The 27015-nt window shown below is 39.8% G+C and overlaps 1 protein-coding gene across 3 annotated transcripts in view; it reads right to left on the bottom strand.

Moving 5' to 3' along the window:
- Window positions 1-13705: 13705 nt before the first annotated feature.
- The window catches only part of LOC139749543 (KH domain-containing RNA-binding protein qki.L-like), a 450440-nt gene continuing 437130 nt past the window's right edge, over window positions 13706-27015 (bottom strand). For all 3 annotated transcript variants that reach the window (XM_071663530.1, XM_071663532.1, XM_071663531.1), the window contains one exon: window positions 13706-21587. In XM_071663530.1, the coding sequence (XP_071519631.1) occupies window positions 21484-21587 (104 nt within the window). In that variant the 3' untranslated portion in view covers window positions 13706-21483. The remainder of the gene's footprint in view (window positions 21588-27015) is intronic.

The following is a 27015-nucleotide window of genomic DNA, read 5'->3' as shown; positions in this document are numbered from 1 at the left end:
GTGTCTGTGTGTGACCAATTAAAAGAAAAAAATAGAGTAAACTTTTAATTAAGCCTCTGCCGCTGGGTTTACCTTCAGTGGGGGTATAATGGAGGGGGGAGGGGGGAGTATGGGAATAGTGGTTGGGGGGGGGAGGTGTAAAGGAAGGGGTGGAAGAAATGGGTGATAAAGAAGGGAGAATAGCGTGAGGAGGAGGAGGAGGAGGAGGAGGTCTCGATGGAGGGAGATACTCCAGGGAAATTGGCAACAGTGGCGCAGGTCGAGTCTCTTGTGGGAGACAGTCTCCACCTTGTCTTTGTTCCAGGTTAGGTCGGCTGGGGGGGGTTGGGGGGGTTAGGAGTTGGTGGTTGTGGGAGACTACGTTATTTTCTCTCTCTCTCTCTCTCTCTCTCTCTCTCTCTCTCTCTCTATCTCTATCTCTATCTCTCTCTCTCTCTCATTTTTTTCCTTTCTCATCTTTTACGACTAATAAAAGACTATGATTTTCTCTCTATGCTTCATTTTGTAAATATCTTCTAAACCAATGCTATAATTTTACATAATTACTTATTACTGAGACACATTATGTGTTGTCTCAAACTCAGTCTTAAACACGCGAAGGACGTGTTCAGAAAATTGTCTCGGTTGGTGGAAGTAGCTAGATAGTGATGGCCTTAACGACCCTGGTAGTTAGGCCTAAAAGCTCGTTCAGCCATCTCGCATGAGGAAAATAGACTGAAATATAAACCTTGAAATAATAATGTGTATAATCATCGCTTCCAGTAATGTACTCTCTAATTCATCCCTTCTATATATATAATTTGGAAATGAATTATAGGAAAACCTTGTAATGAACAAATATCTACATAATATATATATATATATATATATATATATATATATATATATATATATATATATATATATATATATATATATGTGTGTGTGGATATAAGAAAAAAAAAGCTCAAAATCAATGGAAGGCTATTTTTTTCCTCCCCCTCGACCCCCCTGTTACACGATTCTCATAGATAAATAAATCGCGAAATGTGATAGCAGTGGGACGTTCGAGCGCGGTATAAAAGATTCGCCCTTCGACATCTCTCCCCCCCCCCCCCCCACCCAAAGCCTCGACCAGCTGGTAATCGGCCATTTTTCTTTCTCTGGCTATTTGTACATTTGTTTTGCTTTTGGCAGAAACAGTTTTTATGGTCGACTTTCAATATTTCCATGTCCAGTATTTTTGTGTAGACAATAGTAGTCATAGGAGCACTTTTTCTTTTTCTTTTTTTTTTTAATCATCTGCGTTTACCTTGAAAAAAAATATATTGCCATTGAGCTGCCATTGCAGCAAATATGAGGTGGGTTTTGGGGTGTTTATATAAACAGTGCGTGTGTGTGTGTGTGTGTGTGTTGTGTGTGTGTGTGTGTGTGTGTGTGTGTGTAAAAAGATTTTTCCAAACAAAACAACTAGATCTATTCAAAAAGAAACTGGTAACGTAGAATAAATTTTTTGTTGTTATTGGTCTGTTAAAACAAGCAATATTAGAAAACGCACAGATGTTTATATATAAATCTTCATACACACACTCTACGAGTGTTTATACAAGAGGGTGAAACCGAATTTCTATGAATCCTATCATTTTTACATCTTTAATGTGTTTAGTATATATATCAACTGACTTATATTTCTTACTTGTATCTCCCCTGATGATGTGATTATTACATGAAAGTGCACTTGGGAACTTAACGTGTTTCATTTCCACGTGGACTCATAGGAATATATATATATATATATATATATATATATATATATATATATATATATATATATATATATATATATATATATAATAGGAAGGCAGAGACTGGTTAATATTCTAGTTTCAGGCCTTTGATAGAGGCAACATAGCGTTGATCTTTGCAAATATCAGAACATCAATTGCAGCGTGGGGGTAATTAGTCGAGATGGCCTTGTTAACGACCAATACCTCGTTATGTCTCGTTTGCTTGTTAGGTTAGGATTTTATGCTTGGGACGAGCAGATCACAGAGCCGGTTATTTAGGCTTTCTCAAATGGTCGCTGGGGCGAGGCAAATATAATTGTATTGCAGTGACGATGTCAAACAAGAAAACGGGAGTGGGGGCCGATGTATCAGACCGTTAACGGCATATTCAAAGCTTTCATTACACGGTTGTATATATAAACATACATACATACATACATACATATATATATATATATATATATATATATATATATATATATATATATATATATATATATATATATATATATATATATATCAAGGCATGTGAAGCGTCTGGGGTAAACCATGGAAAGCTGTGTAGGTATGTATATTTGCGTGTGTGGACGTGTGTATGTACATGTGTATGGGGGGGGGGGGGTTGGGCCATTTCTTTCGTCTGTTTCCTTGCGCTACCTCGCAAACGCGGGAGACAGCGACAAAGTATAAAAAAAAAAAAAAAAATATATATATATATACCCTGAAGGTGTTGGAACATGAGAGAAAGCTTCCCAGGGAAGGTGTTGGAATGGTTTGCACATATGGAGAGGATGAGTGAAAAGATATTGTATTAAGAGGATATATGGTGTCATGAAGCGGAGGGAGCTAATATTCTCCGGCTGTTGCTCTGCTGCAGTGGCCTATCCTTGGGTTCATCTGGTACTGTCTTCACCCGTCAGTCTCATCTTCCCTTGAATGGTTTTTTTTGGTGGGAGTCACTCGCAAATATAGTTCTCCATACCCCTGGTATTGTATAAGATAATCGTTCTATCTTTTTACAATTTTTTTTCCGTCAGCTATTCGTATATTTTCCTCTGGGATATAAAGACTTCAAAGAGCTATACAGCCCATTACGTGTACTTTAGTGCTTGTTTGTGATGTATATTTCTGTAATACATATTCCCAGGCGTTGTGCCTAATGTAATGATAGGGGGGAGGGGTGACATGGAGCGATGAAAGGGAGAGAAACATGTAAAGCTGCCAACAAGCTTAAGCTGAGTGGATGGGGGTTTGCTTAATCAGTTAAGCAGGAAAAAGGTGTCATTATAAATAAGATGATGAGTAAGGTCGTGTCAAGAGAGAGAGAGAATCTCTCTCTCTCTCTCTCTCTCTCTCTCTCTCTCTCTCTCTCTTAGTGGAATCTTCTAATATTTCTGGTGTTAATTCAGCAGAGACATCAGATCTGATGCTGTGGGGGATCGAGCCAACACCTCCAACACACATTATAATCTGTCGTGAGGTAGCAGACGACACGCACGCACGCACGCACGCACGCACGCACGCGCGCACGCGCGTGTGTATAAACAAACGTCTCCCTGTGGACAGCCAATTCGTATTGCTTCCGTTGAGAGAGAGAGAGAGAGAGAGAGAGAGAGAGAGAGAGAGAGAGAGAGGTGGCGTGTAGAACGCACGCACCAGTAAACGCACGTGCGCGCGCGCGCGGCATGTGTGGTCTATAGATAGATGAAGAGGTTGTTTTTCGTGGGTTTTAAAAATGGCTTCCCTGCTCACCTAGTGACGCCCTCGGAGCCAGCCAGCAGGACCTGGCCTGACTCATGACCTATATTATATATATATATATATATATATATATATATATATATATATATATATATATATATATATATATGTATATATATATATATATAAATATATATATATATATATATATATATATATATATATATATATATATATATATATATATTATGCTGTTTTGAGCATAAATTTTCTCTCTCTCTCTCTCTCTCTCTCTCTCTCTCTCTCTCTCTCTCTCTCTCTCTCCCGCTGTCTTGCACACGCGTAACCTCCCAGGCAGTCAGCCAGCTCCCTCCGTCCCTTGTGTGTGGGGGACCCCCCCAACAAACACACACACACACACACACACACACACACCTCGTAGAAAACGTGGTTGCGGTCCCCAGTCATGGCTCTGCATGACCCTCCAGCTCTCGTGTGGGGGTGACTGCTCCTCTCTCTCTAATGAAGGAAGGAAGGAATGTGAAGGCATTCCTGCTTTCTTCCTTCCGTTGCCAGAGGCTCGGTGGTTGAAGTTGTATTCTGAGGTATGAAACCGGTTAAAGCAAGGCTGAGGCATATATCTCTGGAGTTATATCTATAACAGATGGATGTGTTACGTGTGATTGGATATAACACACACACACACACACACACACACACACTCACACACACACACACACACATACACACACACACATCATCTTCAGCCACAAGTTCAACAGCTGGTGCATATATATATATATATATATATATATATATATATATATATATATATATATATATATATATATATATATTTTTATATATACATACATATACATACACACGGGTATGGGAGGCGTACATCACCGTCTCCAGTGAATTTGCGAAAACCAACCCATCACTCATTCACGCGCGAGACTTCGGCTCCCTCCCTCCCGCCCCGCCCTGCCCCTCCTCCAACACGTACAAAACTTTCCCAGTGGAACATCACTGCTGGTGTACGTAAGGAGATTTGGAGTCTTCCCCCCCCCCCCCCCCCCCCACCCGCTATACCAGGCAGGCAGATGGGCAAACTGCTTCAGTGCAGCAGCTCCAACATTGAGGGGGAGGGAGGAGGTTGAGAAGTTAGCCAGATATGGCGCTTAGGGCAATCTTAGCAGTCTCTCTCTCTCTCTCTCTCTCTTGCTCGCTTGTGTCTTGTTTCGTGACATATTAGAAGACAAGGGAGGTTCTCTCTCTTGCTCCATATTATGTCATTTAAGACCAGTTCATCTTGTGATTTGCTATATATATATATATATATATATATATATATATATATATATATATATATATATATATATATATATATATATATATAATATTTAAACGCCGTCTACCGTGTCATCGAGATAGCGCGAAGAAGCAGACGAGGAAGAATGGCCCAACCCACCTACGTACACATGTATATACATAAACGCCAGCACATGCACATATACATACATATACATTTCAACGTTTACATACATATACATACACGGACATATACACATTTCCATATTCATACTTGCTGCCTTCATCCATTCCCGTCGCCACCCCGCCGTACATGAAACAGCACGTCAGTTTTCTACTGTCACTCGTCCAAGAATTATGGAAAAGAAAACAGAGAGCGGAATTTCGCCCTGGTGGGTCATTTCCTCTCGTGGCAGTGAGAAATATACTATACGGCAGATGTACTGCCTGCCGCAAAGCCACGCAGGCCTATAGGGGTGTGACCGTATATCCAGACCCCGTGTCCTCCAGACATTTATCGTGTCTGGGATATTAATGGGACAATAAACGCTTGGCTGAGTTGATTCCCTTGATCTGTTTATGGTCGTGCGAGCTGTGGGGGGTCTGGGTGTAGGAGGGGGGGAGAAGGGTATAGACACACACACACACTCACACACACACACACACACATTCATATATATATATATATATATATATATATATATATATATATATATATATATATATATATATATATATATATATAAGGCGACCAAAAGGGGAGGGAGCAGGGGGCTGGAAATCCTCTCCTCCCGTTTTCAGTTTTCCTTGGGTAGGTTAGATACACAGACCAACCCGCAACAGACAGTAAAGGCTATTGAAGTCAAGATACGAATTTCACTCCCACTCACGTGGAGGGGTGGGGGGTGGGTCTGTGGTGGGGTGGGGCCCGTGGAGTGGATGGGTCTGTGTTGGTGGTGGGTCCGTGGTAGTGGGCCCGTGGGCTGGGTGGGCTCATCTTGCCCCCTCCGGTGAGGCAAGTCATGAGGAGAAAATTGATTGTGGTTGCCCCAGGGGTAGATATTAAAGAATACAATGAGAGGGAATGTGAGAAGAGTAGGAAATGGTGGGTGTCGCACTAAGAAAGAAAATGGGTGATAGGAAGATGATTTAGAAAATGAGATAATAGTAATGGTTGAAGGGTTAAGATAATGCACGTGTTTTAGAGGTTTTACTTACCTTCTTCGTCTTCGTCTTCTTCTTCCTCTTCTTCTTCTTCTCCTTCTTCTTCTTCTTCTTCTTCTTCTTCACCTTATTATTTTCTTCCTGTTCTTTATATTCGAATTAGATTTCTATTTCTAATTTCTTTCCTCTCTCTCTCTCTCTCTCTCTCTCTCTCTCTCTCTCTCTCTCTCTCTCTCTCTCTCTCTCTCTCTCTCTTATTTAAGACAGTCCAACCCCTCCCCCCCCTCCCCCTGCCCCGGCATTTATATACCTCCTTTCCCTCTTCTTATATTATGGCCAAAGTTACGGTATAATCTAGCTTTAGATACGAGACTAAACTTCTGTGCTAACTTCTTATATCTAGTTCTAAGTTAATGGTGCCCGAAGAGCGCTATGGGGGCCAAGTGGTGGTGAGGGGGTGGTGGATATTTACCATGTTACTAGAGCTAGTTCTACAGCTTGTATTAAGAATTCTTTGAGGAGGTCTCCCCTCAAGTGAGAGATGATGTTAGAGTGAGTTTATGAAATAATTTTTTTGGCGTTGTTAAGACCTGGTCAAGTTTGTGATGAATCAGAGCTGATAGAAATTCTATATTATGTTTGTGTGTGATATAGATTTGGGGAGTCTGTGTAGGAGATGGTTAATCTATAATTCTCTATATTATATAGAAGAGTTCTAAACATTATACAAGATATGTTAAAGGTCTCTCTCTCTCTCTCTCTCTCTCTCTCTCTCTCTCTCTATATATATATATATATATATATATACACACACACTTGGGAGCCCCTCTTATAGAGCTCTGGCAGCGCTCAGGTCGCTGACCACGTCCACTGTGTAACCTCACGATTCAAGGAGTGTGATATATATATATATATATATATATATATATATATATATATATATATATATATATATATATATATATAAAAGTATTCATATCTCAAGGCACAGGATATGTACATGAATTAATTTTCCTTCGTGAACGTAGAGATTGCCTGGTGCGTGGCTCCCGCAGGGTGGAGGCAGAACTCAATGATTTTATATAATTCAAGTTTCTCGTATTTCATACACGTCCTGTCTGGCTCTTGTGCTCCCCGAAGGCGACTGTTTAACTTGTCCATGTAATCCCCTGTGCTGCTGCTGTGTGTGTGTGTGTGTGTGTGTTTACGTATTCGTCAATGTTCATCAATGACATTAGACTGTGGGTTGTTAAGGGTTGTAAGTATTATAGATAGTTGCCAGATAAAGAATTACAGTTTTCATGTCATATATTTGTAATATTCTCTTAGGCTTAGGCTTACGGTGGGGGGAGGGGGGAATTCTTTAACAAACAGTGGGTGTAATTATATAACTTGGACAAGTATGTTGTTCGAGTCTGTCTTGTCATGTACCACGTTCACCTCATCTATTTCTATTTATCAAAATAGACTGAGCTGGGATGGGATGGGATATTCCCCTGTGGTAGACATAACTTAGTTAAGTCTATTCCCTCTAAGACCTATTCTTTTCTTTTTCCTCTATGTGTCTTTATTATAAATACATAGATATTCCCTACCTTGTTTGATATGTTTTTCTGTTCCACCACAGAAATTTATATAAGTACATCTGGAATGATATATATTTGGAAATCTGACATTACCTGATTTATGACCAGGCAATAGACATTTTATTTATGTATAGACTATACACAGTTCTCTCGTTACTGGCATATACAGAGAGAGGTCTTCTGTCTTGCACAACATGTTGTTATAACCCGAGGAATTTATGGGATAATAACATCTTCAATGACCAGACTAGGAATAGTATTTGTACATGGTTAAGGATGAGTATGAGAGTGTGTGTGTATGTATCTCAGTGCCTTATATTTCTCTCACGTCTTAATTATGAGAGTTTTAAATTCTTCCTTAATCTTTTTGGTATTGATGAATTTCTTAATGTCCTCCTATTGCTTGCTTGGGTTCCATAAAGTTCGGCTGTGTTTGTAGAGGTGTGACTGAACTTGCATGCGGTGCCGAAATGCGCGACCTGGGGACGAGGGGTATCTGGTGGCAGGAGGTGAAGGTGGCGAACAGTTGGTGCAGTAGCTTCATCCAAGTCTGGCTGATGTGGTCCACATGACCTCAGTACCCCCTTGAAATATGTGTAAGGGAGGGGGGGAGACATATATATATATATATATATATATATATATATATATATATATATATATATATATATATATATATATCAACTGAGTTATATTTCTTTCTTGTGTCTCCCCTGATGATGTGATTATCACACGAAAGTGCACTTGGAACTTATCGTGTTTCACTTTCCCCGAAGACTCATAGGAATATATATATATATATATATATATATATATATATATATATATATATATATATATATATATATACAAGAAGGAGTATTACTAAAAGGATAAAAATTTGATATTTATTCTTTAAGATTTATTCTGTTGTGGAAGAACAAGAGGAAACCAGATATTTCTCTCGTTCCTGAACTCGTCATCACGTGGACTAGTTTGTCGACAAGTTTGTGTTAATGAAAAGGAAGAAAAAAGAAAAAATTCTTTATATCATTCAAGTCATTAAACATTAAGTGTTTATCAAGATGGTGGCAGTTTCAATTAGCCAGTTATGATTATTATAATTATTTTGGCTAGAGTGTGTGAATCATTTAGTTGTGATTGGGTTTATAAAGCGATAGGAAGAATTAAGTTAAAAGAAAAAAAGAAATAGGTTCAAGATTTATATAAAAGATTTGACAGGATACCTTTATTTCCCCCATTTGTTTTGACCCTATTACAATTGGCCGCAAGCTGTTGCCTATTTGCGATTACCAATTTTCTATCAATACAATTTAGGAGTTTTAATGTTTTAAAATCCATTGTCTTGAACCTTCTTTCATATCATGCAATCATATTTTCGTGCCTGATTGTGTGTGTGTGTGTGTGTGTGTGTGTGTACATAAACACTGATCAATTTTTTTATTTGTATCAGTGCAAAATGACAGATAAGCTTTGTGAAGTGGATTATATAATGCTTTTCCATTTAAGATATATTTAAATTTTGCATGCATAAATGTGACGCACTGGCCTGCCTGGGTTCGAAGCTAGGGGATTTGGCATTTCTGCCCATAGTTAAACCAGCTGTTCATCCTTCAGCTCAGCGAATATATTTATATATATATATATATATATATATATATATATATATATATATATATATATATATATATATATTGATCACATTACTCGGTGATGATAGCTATAAAGGTGAAATTGCAATTCAGGACTTCATATAATTATGTTTAACGTGTAATTTTTCTATACATGTGGCAAGACATGTTTCATGGAGACAGTCCGCCTCATCAGGTGCCAATAATCTCTTCGTGTGCCCTGATTTAGCTTACTAATAACGCGTCGCTCCCTCTATACCTTATCTCTCCAATGTACTCTATCCTAGGCGCATCTCTCACTCTCCTGCACCCTCAGGCCCCGAACCTTCACAGCATCTTTCATTCCATTCTTTCATCACCAGTTGTCTCCTCCTTACCGTCTGTTTCCGACACGTATACCATCTTAAGTCAGCCTATCTTCACCTACTCACTCCATATGTACAGACCATTTCAGCCCGTTCACTTTTTCTTTCACGATTTAGCGCCTCTCTCTCTCTCTCTCTCTCTCTCTCTCTCTCTCTCTCTCTCTCTCTCTCAACCTATAATTTCTTACTCGATTAACCCACCTCTTACCCACATATCGTCCTCAGGCTTTTCATTTTCAACACATTCACCCCCTCCCCCCTCTCATTCGTATCCCTTAATCTATGGCCTACGCCTCGCATCCTTACAACACCATCTACTATACCATCACACATACCTGACTTTGCCCATTTTGACGGTGAACTCTCTTTCCACGCATCCCTTAATGGACACACGACACTTAACACCCCCTCACCCACCCTGTGACTTCAACTTCCACTATTCCATCCGCTGCCATGTTAGCTCTTGAGATTTCTGAAACATCCTACATCCTCTGCATTCTCTAGCCAGCACATCCCTATCCCCTTGTTAGCCTTTACGACCATACATTTTTGTTTACATTCACTCTCATCTTTCCCCTCCTTGGCAGCGTCTGCCACCAGGACCGCGTCATGAGCAAACAGCAACTGACTCTCTCTCCTCAATAGTCTGCTAACCTCCCCCCCCCCTCCCTCCCTTTCTTTCAAAGACCCTCCGCTTTTACCTCCCTCACCACCCCGTCCGTAAATAGCAGTGGTGACATCACACGCCCCTGCCGCAAACCCTGAGATGCTGGTACTCGCCCACACGCCTCACACCCTTGATAAAAACCTCTTCACTGCTTCTAGCAGCTTACTTCCCACACCCTGTGTATTCATTAGACCTTCCCTATACCGTCTCTTCATCAACCTATCGTACGCTTTCTCCAGAGGCTATAGAGGCCACCTACAGATCCCCCATCGTTTCTTTAGGTACTTCTTCCTCTCATTCGTCAAGACAGACATCTGATCCACACATCGTCTGCCACTTCTGTAGCCACATTGTTACTCCACTCTTGAATTACCACAACCCCTAAACCACATACCGGGCACACTCTCAACGCTCTGAAACCTCTGTGATTCCACCATTACCTCCTGTTCCCTTTGCAAAGGTAAAATATTCAGGAATTCCATCAAATCCCACCCTCGCTCCCCCGACTTATCACACTAATGGCCATGGAAATCATGACGTACCAATGATCGACAATACCACCTCGCCTTTCTTGAGAGACTATAGACGCAGTCCTTCACTATAGACGCAGCCGCTCACTTCCGTCGCTCTGTTGGTCTTACGCAAGGCTTTCACCGCCTCTTCTCCCTTCGCCAAGCTACTCACCATGTCTCTCTCTCTCTCTCTCTCTCTCTCTCTCTCTCTCTCTCTCTCTCTCTCTCTCTCTCTCTCTCTCTCTAAGCATACCTCCACGTCCCAGACACCCTACATCTGCCACCCCCCTACCATCAGCTGACACATTCAACAGCCCATCAAAACGTTCACCTTACCCACTCCTCACCTCCTCTTTGCTTATCATATATATATATATATATATATATATATATATATATATATATATATATATATATATATATGTATATATAATTTTTTTTCTTTCTATCTATATTCTTATTCTATTTTGTCGCTGTCTCCCGCGTTAGCGAGGTAGCGCAAGGAAACAGACGAAAGAATGACCCAACCCACCCTCATACACATGTATATACATAAACGTCCACGCACGCACATATACATACCTTTACGTTTCAACGTATACATAGACATATACATATTTACACATGTACATAACTCATACTTGCTGCCTTTACTCGCTCCCTTCGCCACCCCGCCACACATGAAATGACACCCTCCTCCCCCCCGCACGCGCGCGAGGTAGCGCAGGGGCGACAACAAAGGCTACATTCGTTCACACTCAGTCTCTAGCTGTCATGTAATAATGCACCGAAATCACAGCTCCCTTTCCACATCCAGGCCCCACAAAACTTTCCATGGTTTACCCCAAACGCTTCACATGCCCTGGTTCAATCCATTGACAGCATGTCGACCCCGGTATACCACATCATTCCAATTCACTCTATTCCTTGCACGCCTTTCACTCTCCTGCATGTTCTGGCCTCAATCGCTCAAAATCTTTTTCACTCCATCCTTCCACCTCCAGTTTGGTCTCCCACTTCTCGTTCCCTCCACCTCTGACACATATATCCTCTTTGTCAATCTTTCCTCACTCATTCTCTCCATGTGACCAAACCATTTCAATACACCCTCTTCTGCTCTCTCAACCACACTCTTTTTATTACCACACATCTCTCTTACCCTTTCATTACTTACTCGATCATACCACCTCACACCACACATTGTCCTCAAACATCTTTCCAACAGATCCACCCTCCTCTGTACAAACCTATCTATAGCCCACGCCTCGCAACCATATAACATTGTTGGAGCCACATTCCTTCAAACATACCCATTTTTGCTTTCCGAGATACTGTTCTCGCCTTCCACATATTCGTTAACGCTCCCAGAACTTTCGCCCCCTCCCCCACCCTGTGATTCACTTCCGCTTCCATGGTTCCATCCGCTGCCAAATCCACTCCCAGATATCTAAAACACTTCACTTCTCCCAGTTTTTCTCTATTCAAACTTACCTCCTAATTCACTTGACCCTCAACCCTACTGTACCTAATAACCTTGCTCTTATTCACATTTACTCTCAGCTTTCATCTTTCACACACTTTACTAAACTCAATCACCAGCTTCTGCAGTTTCTCACCCGAATCAGCCACCAGCGCTGTATCATCAGAGAACAAGAACTGACTCACTTCCCAAGCTCTCTCATCCACAACAGACTGCATACTTGCCCCTCTTTCCAAAACTCTCCAAAACTGAAACCAAATCCTGATATTCACATACCAACACGTCTTAAGTTTCCTACCAAAATGTAGTATACATCTTAATACTACGTCGCCTTAATGTTGTGTCTTCACTCATGACACCTCACGCCGCGCCAAACAACCCTTTGTTATTGCTTTTACCCAGTTAGAACTTCATGCCGGAGTCGTCTTTACTCATTCCCAGTTATACTTCGTAATTTTAAAATTTATTTCTCACCTTGTGATGGTTGGCGTCTGACAAGCATGCAAGTGATGGCGAGTGAATGAGTGGTGCAGTTAATGTGGAGATGGGTAATGTTGTTAGACGCTTTGCTGTGACCTCATAGAAGATTAATGTGCTGGTAACATGAAAAGGTGTTGCGGGTGTTAGGGAATTAGGTTGTTTGAACGAAGGTCATTACAAGGAGAGATTGTCTTCCACTTTAATGGAAAGATTGGTTCTAAAATAATGCAATCCCACCACGAGATTATGATATAGGTTAATGATAAAGGTGATGCAAATGAAGTTCATCGCTAAGCTTACTATGACCACAGCGTGGATGTGGATCAATCCACCTACGATATGCTGAGGTTAAGGCGTGGTGAAAAGCAATAGAACAGTACGTAATAAGAGCCACTTTTCTGTGGGGGAAAAAGCAGTTAACTCCCTCCTACCCCATGGCTTCCCCACCACAACCTCCAGCCTTACCTAATGTCCTCCTACAGCATTTCTCTGTCATCCCTCAAACTCTAACCTTTAAGTCTACTCCGTGGGCACTTGTTACAAGCAGAGACATGGAAGAAAAGTTTGCAGTGAGAATAAGAACTTGATACATTTATAAATCTTTTTTTTAGATACTTTTTATAATACTTATTTACATATATTACATACCAAGAACATTTAAAAAAGCTAAATCAGGTACGTGAAGACACCACAATTAAAGATATGTTTGTACTTCACTGAGATGAACCGGAAAGATTGGCATCAATAAACCGGAAAAAATTATATCCGTAATGTGGAATTCCGGATAAGAGATTTTCCACCTGTATATATGAATGAATATATGTAAGAGTGTTGTGCTATTTATACAGTCACATATTGTATTATATAAGGTATTTGATACATTTCATACATATAATGTATATACATTTATATTGAGAGCAATACATGGAAGAGGATTATTTTTCAGAAGAAGCAGAAGGTATATAAATTTACATGTTAGAGCTTGTGAACTTTTTGTGTTTAGTAAAAGGGCCGTGTCATAATTATAAAAACAAAAAAATTTACACTGAAGAGTTTATTGAAACACTTTGATATACAGTCGCAATAGAATTATACCAGTCAAACAGGAAAAAGCAAACAAGTGTACACAAGTTTATCCATTGTAACATAATCAGGAAATTTGACCCCTGGTTGTGTACTAACATACGAGAATGTATTACTGCACTGGGTCATGTAGCGTTGTGGTTGACCCATTTCAAGTGACTTAGCAAGTGAGAGGTTGAGGGGGTTAGGGGGTTGGGCTATGATGGTAATGAGGTCGGGTATGTAGGGGTCAAATTCGTGATTATTTCACATTTAAGGTATACAGCAAATGTGTTTTTTTTTTCTTTTTTTTTGTTTTTTTGTTTTTTAAAAGGTGAATTTAAAATATTTTAATGATCAACACAACTGGCTATGCTATTTTAGGTTAGAGCCACTACAGTACGGTTATAAAGGGCAATCAAGCATTGGGGATTTATTTTATGTATTTAATGCTCAAGAAAAAAAAAAATATATATATATGGCAGTAGCATTCTGCATACTTAGAACCTTGAATGTCTACAGCAGAACAAAAACAGAAGATGGCAAAAAAATAAATATATATATATATATCAAAAAAAAAAGATAAGAATTCTCTGGAGGTGATGGCATGTTTATAATTAAAAAGAAAATATTTAGATTTTTTTTTTTTTTAGAAATGTGTGCGAACGAACAGTGGAGAGATGTCACGATGCAGAATGTTACGTTCAAAATTCATAATGTATCAACTTACGATTACTGATGATCAGGGGTTAACTGTCATATATTGCAGTCGAGTCATCATTAGAATGTGTAGTTAAAAATACATATGGATAATAATATTTTTTTTTCTCATTTTTCTTTTCATTGGATGATAATGTGAGAGGCGAGATAATGATGATGATGATGAAAGAGGAAAATGATATGGTTTATGTATGTCTGTCTGTATGTGGTGTGTGTGAAGATGGGAAGTATATATATATATATATATATATATATATATATATATATATATATATATATATATATATATATATATATTAATGAAGGTGAAGAACTTTTATGTACATGATTCATGAAATGATGGTAAAGGCAAGAGATCGTGGGAGTATATATATATATATATATATATATATATATATATATATATATATATATATATATATATATATATATATAACACCCACGACTGTGATGGTCATTTATGTAAGGGGAAAATATATAGTAATGTGGAGAAAAGGCCTAAGAATGGAAGCAATGTAATTTTTGATCACTTGGTCTTCATTTTAGAGAAAAATTGTCAGTCAGAGAGAGAGATATAGGATATAGATAGATAGATAGATAGAGAGAGAGAGAGAGAGAGAGAGAGAGAGAGAGAGAGAGAGAGAGAGAGAGAGGATATAGATTGATAGATAGATAGATAGATAGATAGAGAGAGAGAGAGAGAGAGAGAGAGAGAGAGAGAGAGAGAGAGAGAGAGAGAGAGAGAGAGAGTCTGTCTCTGTTGGTGTAATGATGAAGTTCAAAGGTCAGTGGCGATGATGAATAGATTTTTAAAAAAGAGGAGGAGGAGGAGGAGGAGGTGGGGAGGGGAGGGGGGGGGAGGTGAAAAATATGATTGCCCGTCTGGCATTTGACCTACCTGGGGAGAGGTATTTAACAGCGATATGCTGACCAACAATGTACATGTGGGGTGCTGAGGGTGGGGAGGAGGGAGCAGCCAGGCATTATGTACAGGGTCGTACAGGGTGATACACGTTCTCTAGTCAGTTAACACAATGTGAAATTCAACAACTTGGGGTGAAAACGTTTAGGGGGGGGGGGTGGTGGTGGTGCCCAGGACGATGGGGGGGGGGGGGGTTGGGGAGGAGGGCAGTAGTAGTAGTCGTCAGTCAGGGGAGAAACCCAGGGGAAGACGGAAGTCAATCAGGGAGAAACCTGGCGGGACAGAAGTCAAAGGGAGAAAATCATGGGACAGAAATCTAGTAGGAAGAAAGCTTAACGTTATAAGTAAGTCAGGGAGAAAACCTGGTGGACAGAAATCTATCAGGGAGAAACCTTGGGGTTAGGTTAGGCAAAATTCTGGGGACAGAAGATAGTCACGGGGTAACTGTGAGGCAGAAGCTAGTCAGGGAGATAACTTAGGATTTGACTTAGCCCGGGAGAAACCCTGCGGATAGAGGTCGACTTGGGGAGAAACCTTGGAAACAAGTGAAATATAGGACAGAATTTGGTAGGAAGAATCCTTGGGAGCAGCGTTCCGTCAGGTAGAAACCCTTGGGGACAGAACTCAGGCAGAAACCCCTGGGGACAGAACTAATTCTGGGAGAAACCACATAGATAGAAGTGAATCATGTATATGACAGTAGTCAGTTAAGTATAAATCCAGGGGGGACAGAATTCAAATAGATAGAAACCCCTGAGGGACAGAAGTCAGTCAGGGAGAAACCACTGGGACAAAAGTCAATCAGTCATTGAGAACGACTTGTATTAGTCAGAAAACAAAAACTTCTTTATCTACTGCAACCTTTTAATAACTCTGCGGTATATACAAGTTTTCAACTCTTAGGTCGCCAGTGCACTACAGTAAAGACTAAATGAATATAAAACCCCAAAAATATTGTCTTCAATTGTTTGACTTATCGTCAAAATAAAAACTTCAGGGAGGGAGGTGGGTGGGTGGGTGTTTGTGAAGTCCGGAGAAAACTAATCTAATTCAGTGATGGGTATTTAGTATCCTACCCCCTTCAAAGGGGTTTCACACATCACTACCAAAAACAAAATAGAATCGTAATAAAGTACCAACTTAATGCCTATCAGACATGATATAGCCAGGCCAGGCCACAATCTCTTATAAACTCTTAGTGTTATCAGTTAATGACACAGGTTGCGATATGGGGATGAAGAAAATAAAAAATGGGGGTTATAATGAAAAAAAAGGGGGGGGCAGGGGGTTTTAATGGGCCTTCGCACTCATGCGAACAGTTTGACGAAGTGATTGCATTAAGTGGTGAAAGATGTGCCGGATATAAAAAGAGGAAAAAAAAATAATTACGAAAAAAAAAATAATGGTGCTACATTGCTGCAATTTTTTTTTGCCCTGTGTACAAATGACAACACTAGAGAGAGATAGAGAGAGGTTTACGAACATGGCCTGATTCAGGGAATTAAAGGGGCGAGGGAAAAAAAAAAAAGGTGGCTGGGGCAGGGGGGGGGGGGGCACAGAATAAACTTCTGGAATGTCAACCAACATTAAAAGATATCAACCCTTTTTTTATTTTGTTTCCTCCATAGTTTATTTATCCTAAATAAATGTGCAAAATACACTCATTTATTTTATTCTAAATAGGTGCAGAAAAAGTTGAGTGACATTGGATTCACTTACAACCAAAACACTTATACTTCAATGAGGAAGGAGAGAGAAAAAAAATATATATATATATAAGCTGGTCAAACTTTTTTTTTTATATATATATCTTATGGTATTTTGATATGAAGTTCTCTCTCACAACTCCATGATTAAATGATTAAAAAAAAAAAAGGTTCAACACATCGAAATTCTCAAATCTTACGTTTCATAAAAAGAATTCTTTACAAAAACAAAATTACATTAATTTTTAAATTTTTTTTTTCGTCACCAGTTTAAACGGTGTTTTAGGGAAAAGCTCTAATCCCTCTCATCCTATCGTGGAACCATTTTCAAACCTTTTTTTTTTTTTTCTCTCTCTCTTTAAACACAGAGTTGATATGATGATATAGATAACACAAGTCATCTTTTTAAAGTAGATAACATGGTTACCTCCTCACAGGATTATTTCATTCTCCTGAGTATGGATTACTATTCACATATACATACATTAAACTCATTGAAATACATGTTCAAAAAGCAGTTTTTTTTATTTTAACTTTTAATCGCCCTTCTGCACACACACACACACACACACATATATATATATATATATATATATGCAGCAGGCCACGTACAAAAATAGAGTATAGTAGGCGGAGTCTTTGAGTGTTTGATTAAATTGTATATAGAAGGTTTTTATTATTATTTTTTCTTTTGAACGCGCTCTAAACACTCTTTAAGAACCATTGGTCCCCAGAGGGTTCTATCTTAAGCCCAGTCAGCGGTATTGAGAAACCAAGTGGCTTCACAGCTATTTTTTTTCCCTTAATCATACATTACATATATATATATATATACTGTATATATCTAAGAAATATATATCTGAATATTTGTAAAACCATATTTAGTGTTATATCAAGGCCTGAACGTGAGATACATATTCATAAGTCGAGTTATAACGTTAGGTCACTGTGTTGGTCTGTTACAAAAAAACAAAAAAAAAAAAAAAATCTATATGAAACAATTAAAAGAACCCTCTAGGATCCATCTATCTTTGAGTGTATTTATGGGTCTTCAAAAGTAAGAGACACAAAGGAAAAGAAAAAAGAATTGCAAAAAAAAAAAAAATATACCTCCAAAGAACATATACATATATATATATATATATATATATATTTCTTTGTTTACTTATTTATTTATAGGCCTATTGTTTTTTTTCAGCTATGAGATATGCCTCAGTTATATCTATTATTTTTGATATTAGTTGCATTTAGAATATCAGTAAAGACGAAAACCAAAAATGGTATGAAGTTTGTTCACTGAGAAAAATGGGACTTAACTAAATTTGTGCCCAAGAATGTTATTCTTTTTTTTCTGTTTTATTTTCAAAATCTTCAACAACTGTTTTCCCAATACAACGGGAAAGATTTTTCCCACATATGAGAATAGTTTCTTTTTCTTTATACAGAAAGTCAGTTTAACATCTGAGGTTAACATGAGCTGCTAAACATTTTCATTATATATATACAAAACACATTGAAACCTAAGGAAGAAAGAACAATACTTAACTGGTATATACATATATAATAAGACCTCCTGTACTGGCGCAAAAAATGGGGGAAGGGGGTTGGGTGGTTTAAAGTATATTAGCTAGTACGCCATGTACTAACAGGAGAACGTACACTGAAATATACTACCTAAATTAAAAGAAAAAAAAAAAAATCAAATAGGTTTCAAAGAGGGACTAATCCATTTACATTTTCTTTTGATTTAGAACCATTTGCATCATGGCTGACTTTGGAACCAAATCGACCTCCCTTCCAAACATTTAGATTCCTTTTGCTCTCCTGTAGTGATCTAACTAACCCCCCCCCACCTCCTTCCCCCCCCACTTCAGAGGGGCGTGTCTCTGTCGGAAGGTGGGTGGGGGGGTTGGGGTGGGGTGGGGGGTTGTTCAAAGTCTGGCCTGGCCAGATAAGAATCTAAATCCAAAAACCCTTCGCGAACCACCACACTATACATTTTCTTTGAAAAAGGTCTGTGACACTAGGGGGGTGGGGGGGTTAACCAAGGAACAACTTCAGTAACACAAGAATGTTACCTTTTTTTTTTTTTCCTTCCAACAGACAGAAACGCTATCATTTTTTGCCTTCTCGTCTCTATGGGAGACTTGCCAAAGTAGTTTGTGCATCACACACACACACACACCAAAATCAAACTGCTTATCTTATTCGTCCGATACTTGAAGGCCGTGTGTAGCTCAGAAAAACTTCAAGAAATACCAAAAGTTTTATCTACAGATATACTAGCTCTATATCTAAAATCCTATACTGGAAATATACGATATGTTTCATTCAACTCTATATATTAAAAACCTCTCTGGTCAAAGCTTGAAAAAAAAAAAGAAAGCAGGAGTCTCGCCCTCAAATCACATACAAAGTGTGAACGGTGTTTTTTTTTTTTTTAACTTGTAAAGAAAAATAAAAAAAATAAAAACGATTTTTTTACAGTACATAATAAATCTCTGAAAATTTATTCTCTATAATTTTTACATAAAACACACACATACACACACACACTTCGAAGTAACAGCAACAGAGATAAAGTAATTTGTCACAATGAATAACATTTAAACACTTGCCATTCGTACGTAAACCTAATTTAGGGTGACACAATACTCTAATATATTTCTCAAAGATTTCGTAATTTTTATTTTCTACTACTTCAACTGCGAAAGATATAGGCGAGTCCTCCCTATCTTTTATTGGGACTGTATTTACACTAAAGGAAAACTTCTCTTTTTTTACACGATTCTAAAATCAGTGTCCGTAAGTCTGTATATCTACAAAAAAAATGTCGGGTTAAATTTCGGTGTATTTTCACTGCGGTTAACAGAAATCATTCACAATCTAATTTTATAAAACAGCTTCTTAGCTTGCTCTTTTTTTTTTCCTATATTTTTTGTTTATATATATATAAATCTTTCTGTGCCTTCTAGGGATAGAGAGAGTCTCCGAAGGCCGCAATAAATATATAGAGAGGCGATAGGCAGATGAATTTTAATTCTCAAATCTTTCATAGCCGAAGAATGAAATCTATTATTAAAAATGCCAGGTGAAAAAAAAAAGAAAAAATGTCGAAAAGTCATTCTTTTTTTTATATATATATACATATTATTTCTTACTTTGCTGAAAGACGATACTTTCTCGCTATTGCCAAGAGATTAGGGGCAAGGGAGATATACAAGCTGTTAAGGTTATATAAAGGCCCTAGAAAATACTGGCAAATATTATAGTATCCTTAACTGCTTTGAACCACACTTTCCCGGGACAAAGTTAAGAGCTTTTTCTTTTCTTTTATTTGGGGGTGGGGGGGGGGTGGTGTTGTGAAGCTCAAAAAAAAATGAAAAAAGAAAATATATCCCTCCATAACTTGATATATATATATTTTTTGTACAGGCTAACCTGATGGAGAGGAGGAGGGGTGGTTAGGGAAGGAGTGGGGAGGAAGATGCAGTGGCAGAAAAAATAAGGAAAAAAAATATTCGTCCATGATTCTACCATGCACAAAGGATGAAACTACATTTCTCTCTAGGCTTCAGCCAGACCCTGTATGTCCAACATAGCACTTTACTGTGAAGGACTCCACACAAATACATATTTGCTTATAACCACAGATACACGTCTGTATATATATATATATATATATATATATATATATATATATATATATATATATATATATATAGCTATTATTTATCCCCCAACGTTTCCGTCATTAACCAGTAGTCTGGAGTTATTATATTCAAGGCAGCGAAGAACTTGCTAAATAAGAGGAAATGAAAACTTGGTATTCCTTCGTGTGAAGATTTCCAGCTCGAAAAATCTCACATGAAATACCATTTCGTCTTGTTCATGATTCGCCAAAGTACATTTGTATCGTACCAGCCATCTCAAGACTTAACAGTCACATGTCATAGCAGTTTGCCTCTCCAGTTGTAACCATGTAAGAACACATAATGATATAATATATATATATTTATATAATTATCTTTATCTTACAATTAGCAACTCCAGGTCTGCAGTGCAGTAATACTTACACATAAACTCTTTGAACTGTAAAACTGCTTTTTTTTCTTTCTTTTCTCTCAAGTCTTTATTTCATTATTCTTGAATAATTTATAATTATATATTTCTCTTCACTTAACGACTAAGGAAATATTATTCCACCATTACTTTGTCTTAATCTAACCTTTATCTTAATCTAACACAGACACTATCTCTCTCAGTCTCTCTTTCTCGCTCTCTCTCTCTCTCTCACTGTATATCCTTTTTGTTTAAATATCCCTTTTGTCTTCTTTTCTGTAGCAAGAAGCACATAAGAGCACAAGGCGAGGAGTACACACAAAGGGTTCTGGTCTTGATAACGCCTTATGATGGGACGTTCACAGCCAAGCGTCGGTAAGGCTCGTGGCGAAAGCGACCACGGGCCATCTGTGCTCCGGTCTTCAACCCACCATCCTTCTTGTCGGAATCTGAGGAAAATACCAGAAAGAGGGGGGTGGGGAAAAAAACGATGGTGTGATATATCTCTGTGAAGGCGAGGAGATGGGGAAAGTGGAAGGGGAGATGGGGAAGTGGAGGGAGAAGTTTGCAGCGTAAGAGGTGGGGTGGGGGGCTTCGTGGTTGGGTGGGAGGGTGTCCACGACGAAGTCTGGACCTCAGCTCGTGTCAATTGACGACAATGATGATAAGGCCTCGTCTGAGGGACACCCCCCCCCCCCACTTGCGGGGCCACTACTGATAAAAAGGGGTCAGGAAAAACACAAAGACACACACACACACACACACGAGCAAAACTGTCTCAAATCCAGCGTTCCAGGGGTCGACAACATCACCCAAATCCGACGCGAGTCGATTAATTCCTCAGGTCCTTCCAACAGAAAGCTTTCCCATCACTTTCCAATATATATATATATATATATATATATATATATATATATATATGATTGAGAGAGCAGAAGAGTGTGTAATGAAATGGTTTGGCCACATGGAGAGAATGAGTGAGGAAAGATTGACCAAGAGGATATATGTGTCAGAGGTGGAGGGAACGAGGAGAAGTGGGAGACCAAATTGGAGGTGGAAAGATGGAGTGATAAGATTTTTTGAGTGATCGGGGCCTGAACATGCAGGAGGGTGAAAGGCGTGCAAGGAATAGAGTGAATTGGAACGATGTGGTATTCCGGGGTCGACGTGCTGTCAATGGATTGAACCAGGTCATGTGAAGCGTCTGGGGTAAACCATGGAAAGTTCTGTGGGGCCTGGATGTGGAAAGGGAGCTGTGGTTTCGGTGCATTATTACATGACAGCTAGAGACTGAGTGTGAACGAATGGGGCCTTTGTTGTCTTTTCCTAGCGCTACCTTCGCACACATGAGGGGGAGGTTGTTGTTATTCCATGAGTGGCGGGGTGGCGATGAGAATGAATAAAGGCAGACAGTATGAATTATGTACATGGGTATATATGTATATGTCTGTGTGAGTATATATATGTATACATTGAGATGTATAGGTATGTGTATGTGCTGTGTGTGGACGTGTATGTATATGCATGTGTATGTGGGTGGGTTGGGCCATTCTTTCGTCTGTTTCCTTGCGCAACCTCGCTAACGCGGGAGACAGCGACAAAGCAATATATATATATATATATATATATATATATATATATATATATATATATATATATATATATATATATATATATATTTTTTTTTTTTTTTTTCTTTTCTTTATCTTATTTTCCTTTGTCGCTGTCTCCCGCGTTAGCGAGGTAGCGCAAGGAAACAGACGAAAGAATGGCCCAACCCACCCCTATACACATGTATATACATACACGTCCACACACGCAAATATACATACCAATACATCTCAATGTACACATATATATACACACACAGACGTATACATATATACACATGTCCATAATTCATACTGTCTGCCTTTATTTGATCCCATCGCCACCTCGCCACACATGGAATAACAACCCCCTCCCCCCTCATGTGTGCGAAGTAGCGCTAGGAAAAGACAACAAAGGCCCCATTCGTTCACACTCAGTCTCTAGCTGTCATGTAATAATGCACCGAAACCACAGCTCCCTTTCCACATCCAGGCCCCACAGAACTTTCCATGGTTTACCCTAGACGCTTCACATGCCCTGGTTCAATCCATTGATAGCACGTCGACCCCGGTATACCACATCGTTCCAATTCACTCTATTCCTAGCACGCCTTTCACCCTCCTGCATGTTCAGGCCCCGATCACTCAAAAGCTTTTTCACTCCATCTTTCCACCTCCAATTTGGTCTCCCACTTCTCCTCGTTCCCTCCACCTCTGACACATATATCCTCTTGGTCAATCTTTCCTCACTCATTCTCTCCATGCGACCAAACCATTTCAAAACACCCTCTTCTGCTCTCTCAACCACTCTTTTTATTTCCACACATCTCTCTTATCCTTACATTACTTACTCGAACAAACCACCTCACACCACATATTGTCCTCAAACATCTCATTTCCAGCACATCCACCCTCCTGCGCACAACTCTATCCATAGCCCACGCCTCGCAACCATACAACATTGTTGGAACTACTATCCTTCAAACATACCCATTTTTGCTTTCCGAGATAATGTTCTCGACTTCCAAACATTCTTCAAGGCTTCCAGAATTTTCGCCCCCTCCCCCACCCTATGATTTACTTTCGCTTCCATGGTTCCATCCGCGGCCAGATCCACTCCCAGATATCTCAAACACTTTACTTCCTCCAGTTTTTCTCTATTCAAACTTACCTCCCAATTGACTTGACCCTCAACTCTATTGTACCTAATAACCTTGCTCTTATTCACATTTACTCTTAACTTTCTTCTTTTACACACTTTACCAAACTCAGTCACCAGCTTCTGCAGTTTCTCACATGAATCAGCCACCAGCGCTGTATCATCAGCGAACAACAACTGACTCGCTTCCCAAGCTCTCTCATCCACAACAGACTGCATACTTGGCCCTCTTTCCAAAACTCTTGCATCCACCTCCCTAACAACCCCATCCATGAACAAATTAAACAACAATGGGGACATCACACACCCCTGCCGCAAACCTACATTCACTGAGAACCAATCACTTTCCTCTCTTCCTACACGTACACATGCCTTACATCCTCGATAAAAACCTTTCACTGCTTCTAACAACTTGCCTGCCACACCATATATTCTTAATACCTTCCACAGAGCATCTCTATCAACTCTATCATATGCCTTCTCCAGATCCATAAATGCTACATACAAATCCATTTGCTTTTCTAAGTATTTCTCGCATACATTCTTCAAAGCAAACACCTGATCCACACATCCTCTACCACTTCTGAAACCACACTGCTCTTCCCCAATCTGATGCTCTGTACATGCCTTCACCCTCTCAATCAATACCCTCCCATATAATTTACCAGGAATACTCAACAAACTTATACCTCTGTAATTTGAGCACTCACTCTTATCCCCTTTGCCTTTGTACAATGGCACTATGCAAGCATTCCGCCAATCCTCAGGCACCTCACCATGAATCATACATACATTAACTAACCTTACCAACCAGTCCACAATACAGTCACCCCTTTTTTTTAATAAATTCCACTGCAATACCATCCAAACCTGCTGCCTTGCCGGCTTTCATCTTCCGCAAAGCTTTTACTACCTCTTCTCTGTTTACCAAATCATTTTCCCTAACCCTCTCACTTTGCACACCACCTCGACCAAAACACCCTATATGTACCACTCTATCATCAAACACATTCAACAAACCTTCAAAATACGCACTCCATCTCCTTCTCACATCACCAGTACTTGTTATCACCTCCCCATTAGCCCCCTTCACTGAAGTTCCCATTTGCTCTCTTGTCTTACGCACTTTATTTACGTCCTTCCAAAACATCTTTTTATTCTCCCTAAAATCTAATGATACTCTCTCACCCCAACTCTCATTTGCCCTCTTTTTCACCTCTTGCACCTTTCTCTTGACCTCCTGCCTCTTTCTTTTATACATCTCCCACTCATTTGCATTTTTTCCCTGCAAAAATCGTCCAAATGCCTCTCTCTTCTCTTTCACTAATAATCTTACTTCTTCATCCCACCACCCACTAACCTTTCAAATCTGTCCACCTCCCACGCTTCTCATGCCACAAGCATCTTTTGCGCAAGCCATCACTGCTTCCCTAAATACACCCCCCCCCCCCACACTCCCCTTACCTCCTTTGTTCTCACCTTTTTCCATTCTGTACTCAGTCTTTCCTGGTACTTCCTCTCAAGTCTCCTTCCCAAGCTCACTTATTCTCACCACTCTCTTCACCCCAACATTCTCTCTTCTCTGAAAACCCCCACAAATCTTCACCTTCGCCTCCACAAGATAATCATCAGACATCCCTCCAGTTGCACCTCTCAGCACATTAACATCCAAAAGTCTCTCTTTCGCGCGCCTATCAATTAACATGTAATTCAATAACGCTCTCTGGCCATCTCTCCTACTTACATACTTAAGTATATATACATACGTATATATATATATATATATATATATATATATATATATATATATATATATATATATATATATACCGAGCTTGTGTAGGACTCAGGAACAGCCAATCAAAAAAGAGCGATCCCGGCTGCCCAGAGTCGTTAGTGGAACTGGAGGAACTACGTAAAGGAATAATGAAAGCGTTGTGCACACGAACAAGCGGAACAAATCCATTCCTCCTTGACCTCCCTCCCTCAATAAGGAGCTCACAGCCTGGTGTTTCTAAGGCAGTTGTTAAGTCACTCTTTCCCGCACGTCGACTACCCATTCCTACGCTGGATGGAAGAATGCAAGACACATCTGTCTGTCTGTCTCTGCCCTTCAGGCGTCAACCCCTCACTGAGGGAAGATGTTCCTCGCGTCCACACTTGCCTTCACTTTCAACCGGGTTAAGACGTCACTTTCATCATTGTCTCTATGTCATTCCGTGTGGCTACCTTACTCTACGTCTTGGGACATTTTGCGGTAGGAATCGACCTTGATTTTCTTTGTTGTTGTTGTATTAAAGCTGTAATTACACACTGGAGAAAAGAAAAAAAAGAACACTCGGCGAGTTAAGCTATGCACCAGATTTTACAAATACGGCTATTGCTGCCGGGCGCCCTGAGGCTGATGGATTTGAGACGCTGTGGTGCTCTCTCTCTCTCTCTCTCTCTCTCTCTCTCTCTCTCTCTCTCAATTTCGACGACTCCGCATCATCGCCAGAGGACGGGGGGGGGGGGGGGAGGGGGGGGGGGGGGGGGAGAAGGATCAGTGTTAGTCCCGGCAAAGACTTTAAGCTCGAAAGGCGCCCATGAATTCCCCTGCTCCTGTTTGGAGCGCAACCACGAAGCTTGAGGAACACCACATGAAAATGGTCCTAGGCTTGAATACTGATATGATAATGATGATAGATAATGATAAATTATTCATCTAATGAACTAGACTTCTCCAGGTCCCCTTTTATGGGGGTTCCAACTTCAGCTTCAAGGCTGCACTCCGCGCAGGAGGAGGGAAAGTGATGACCTCCCTTGCAAGACGTAGGTCTTCGATGGAGCTGTGCTTTTTTTTTTTTTTTTTCGTCCCCTGACGATGATAACACCTTCGTCGAAGTGAACGCTTTTTTGCTCACACTGTGACCACAAACAAACGTTTAGCTTCTTTATGACCTTCATGTTTACGTTTGTGGCCAGGGAAGTGACTGTCATGCGAGTCAGCCACGTCCACCGGTCGTGGTCACGTGTCAGGAAGTAGTGTGACGTGTGTACGTGTCTGTGGGGGGGTGACTGGAGGTCAGTAGAGAGGCAGAGGTTCACTATCTCCAATATCTTCAGTCAGAACAGGACCCGTGATACGTT

Source organism: Panulirus ornatus, chromosome 7 (assembly GCF_036320965.1).
Source record: "Panulirus ornatus isolate Po-2019 chromosome 7, ASM3632096v1, whole genome shotgun sequence".
NCBI classification, from domain to species: Eukaryota; Metazoa; Arthropoda; class Malacostraca; order Decapoda; family Palinuridae; genus Panulirus; species Panulirus ornatus.
This window is presented reverse-complemented; position numbering and strand designations above follow the sequence as displayed.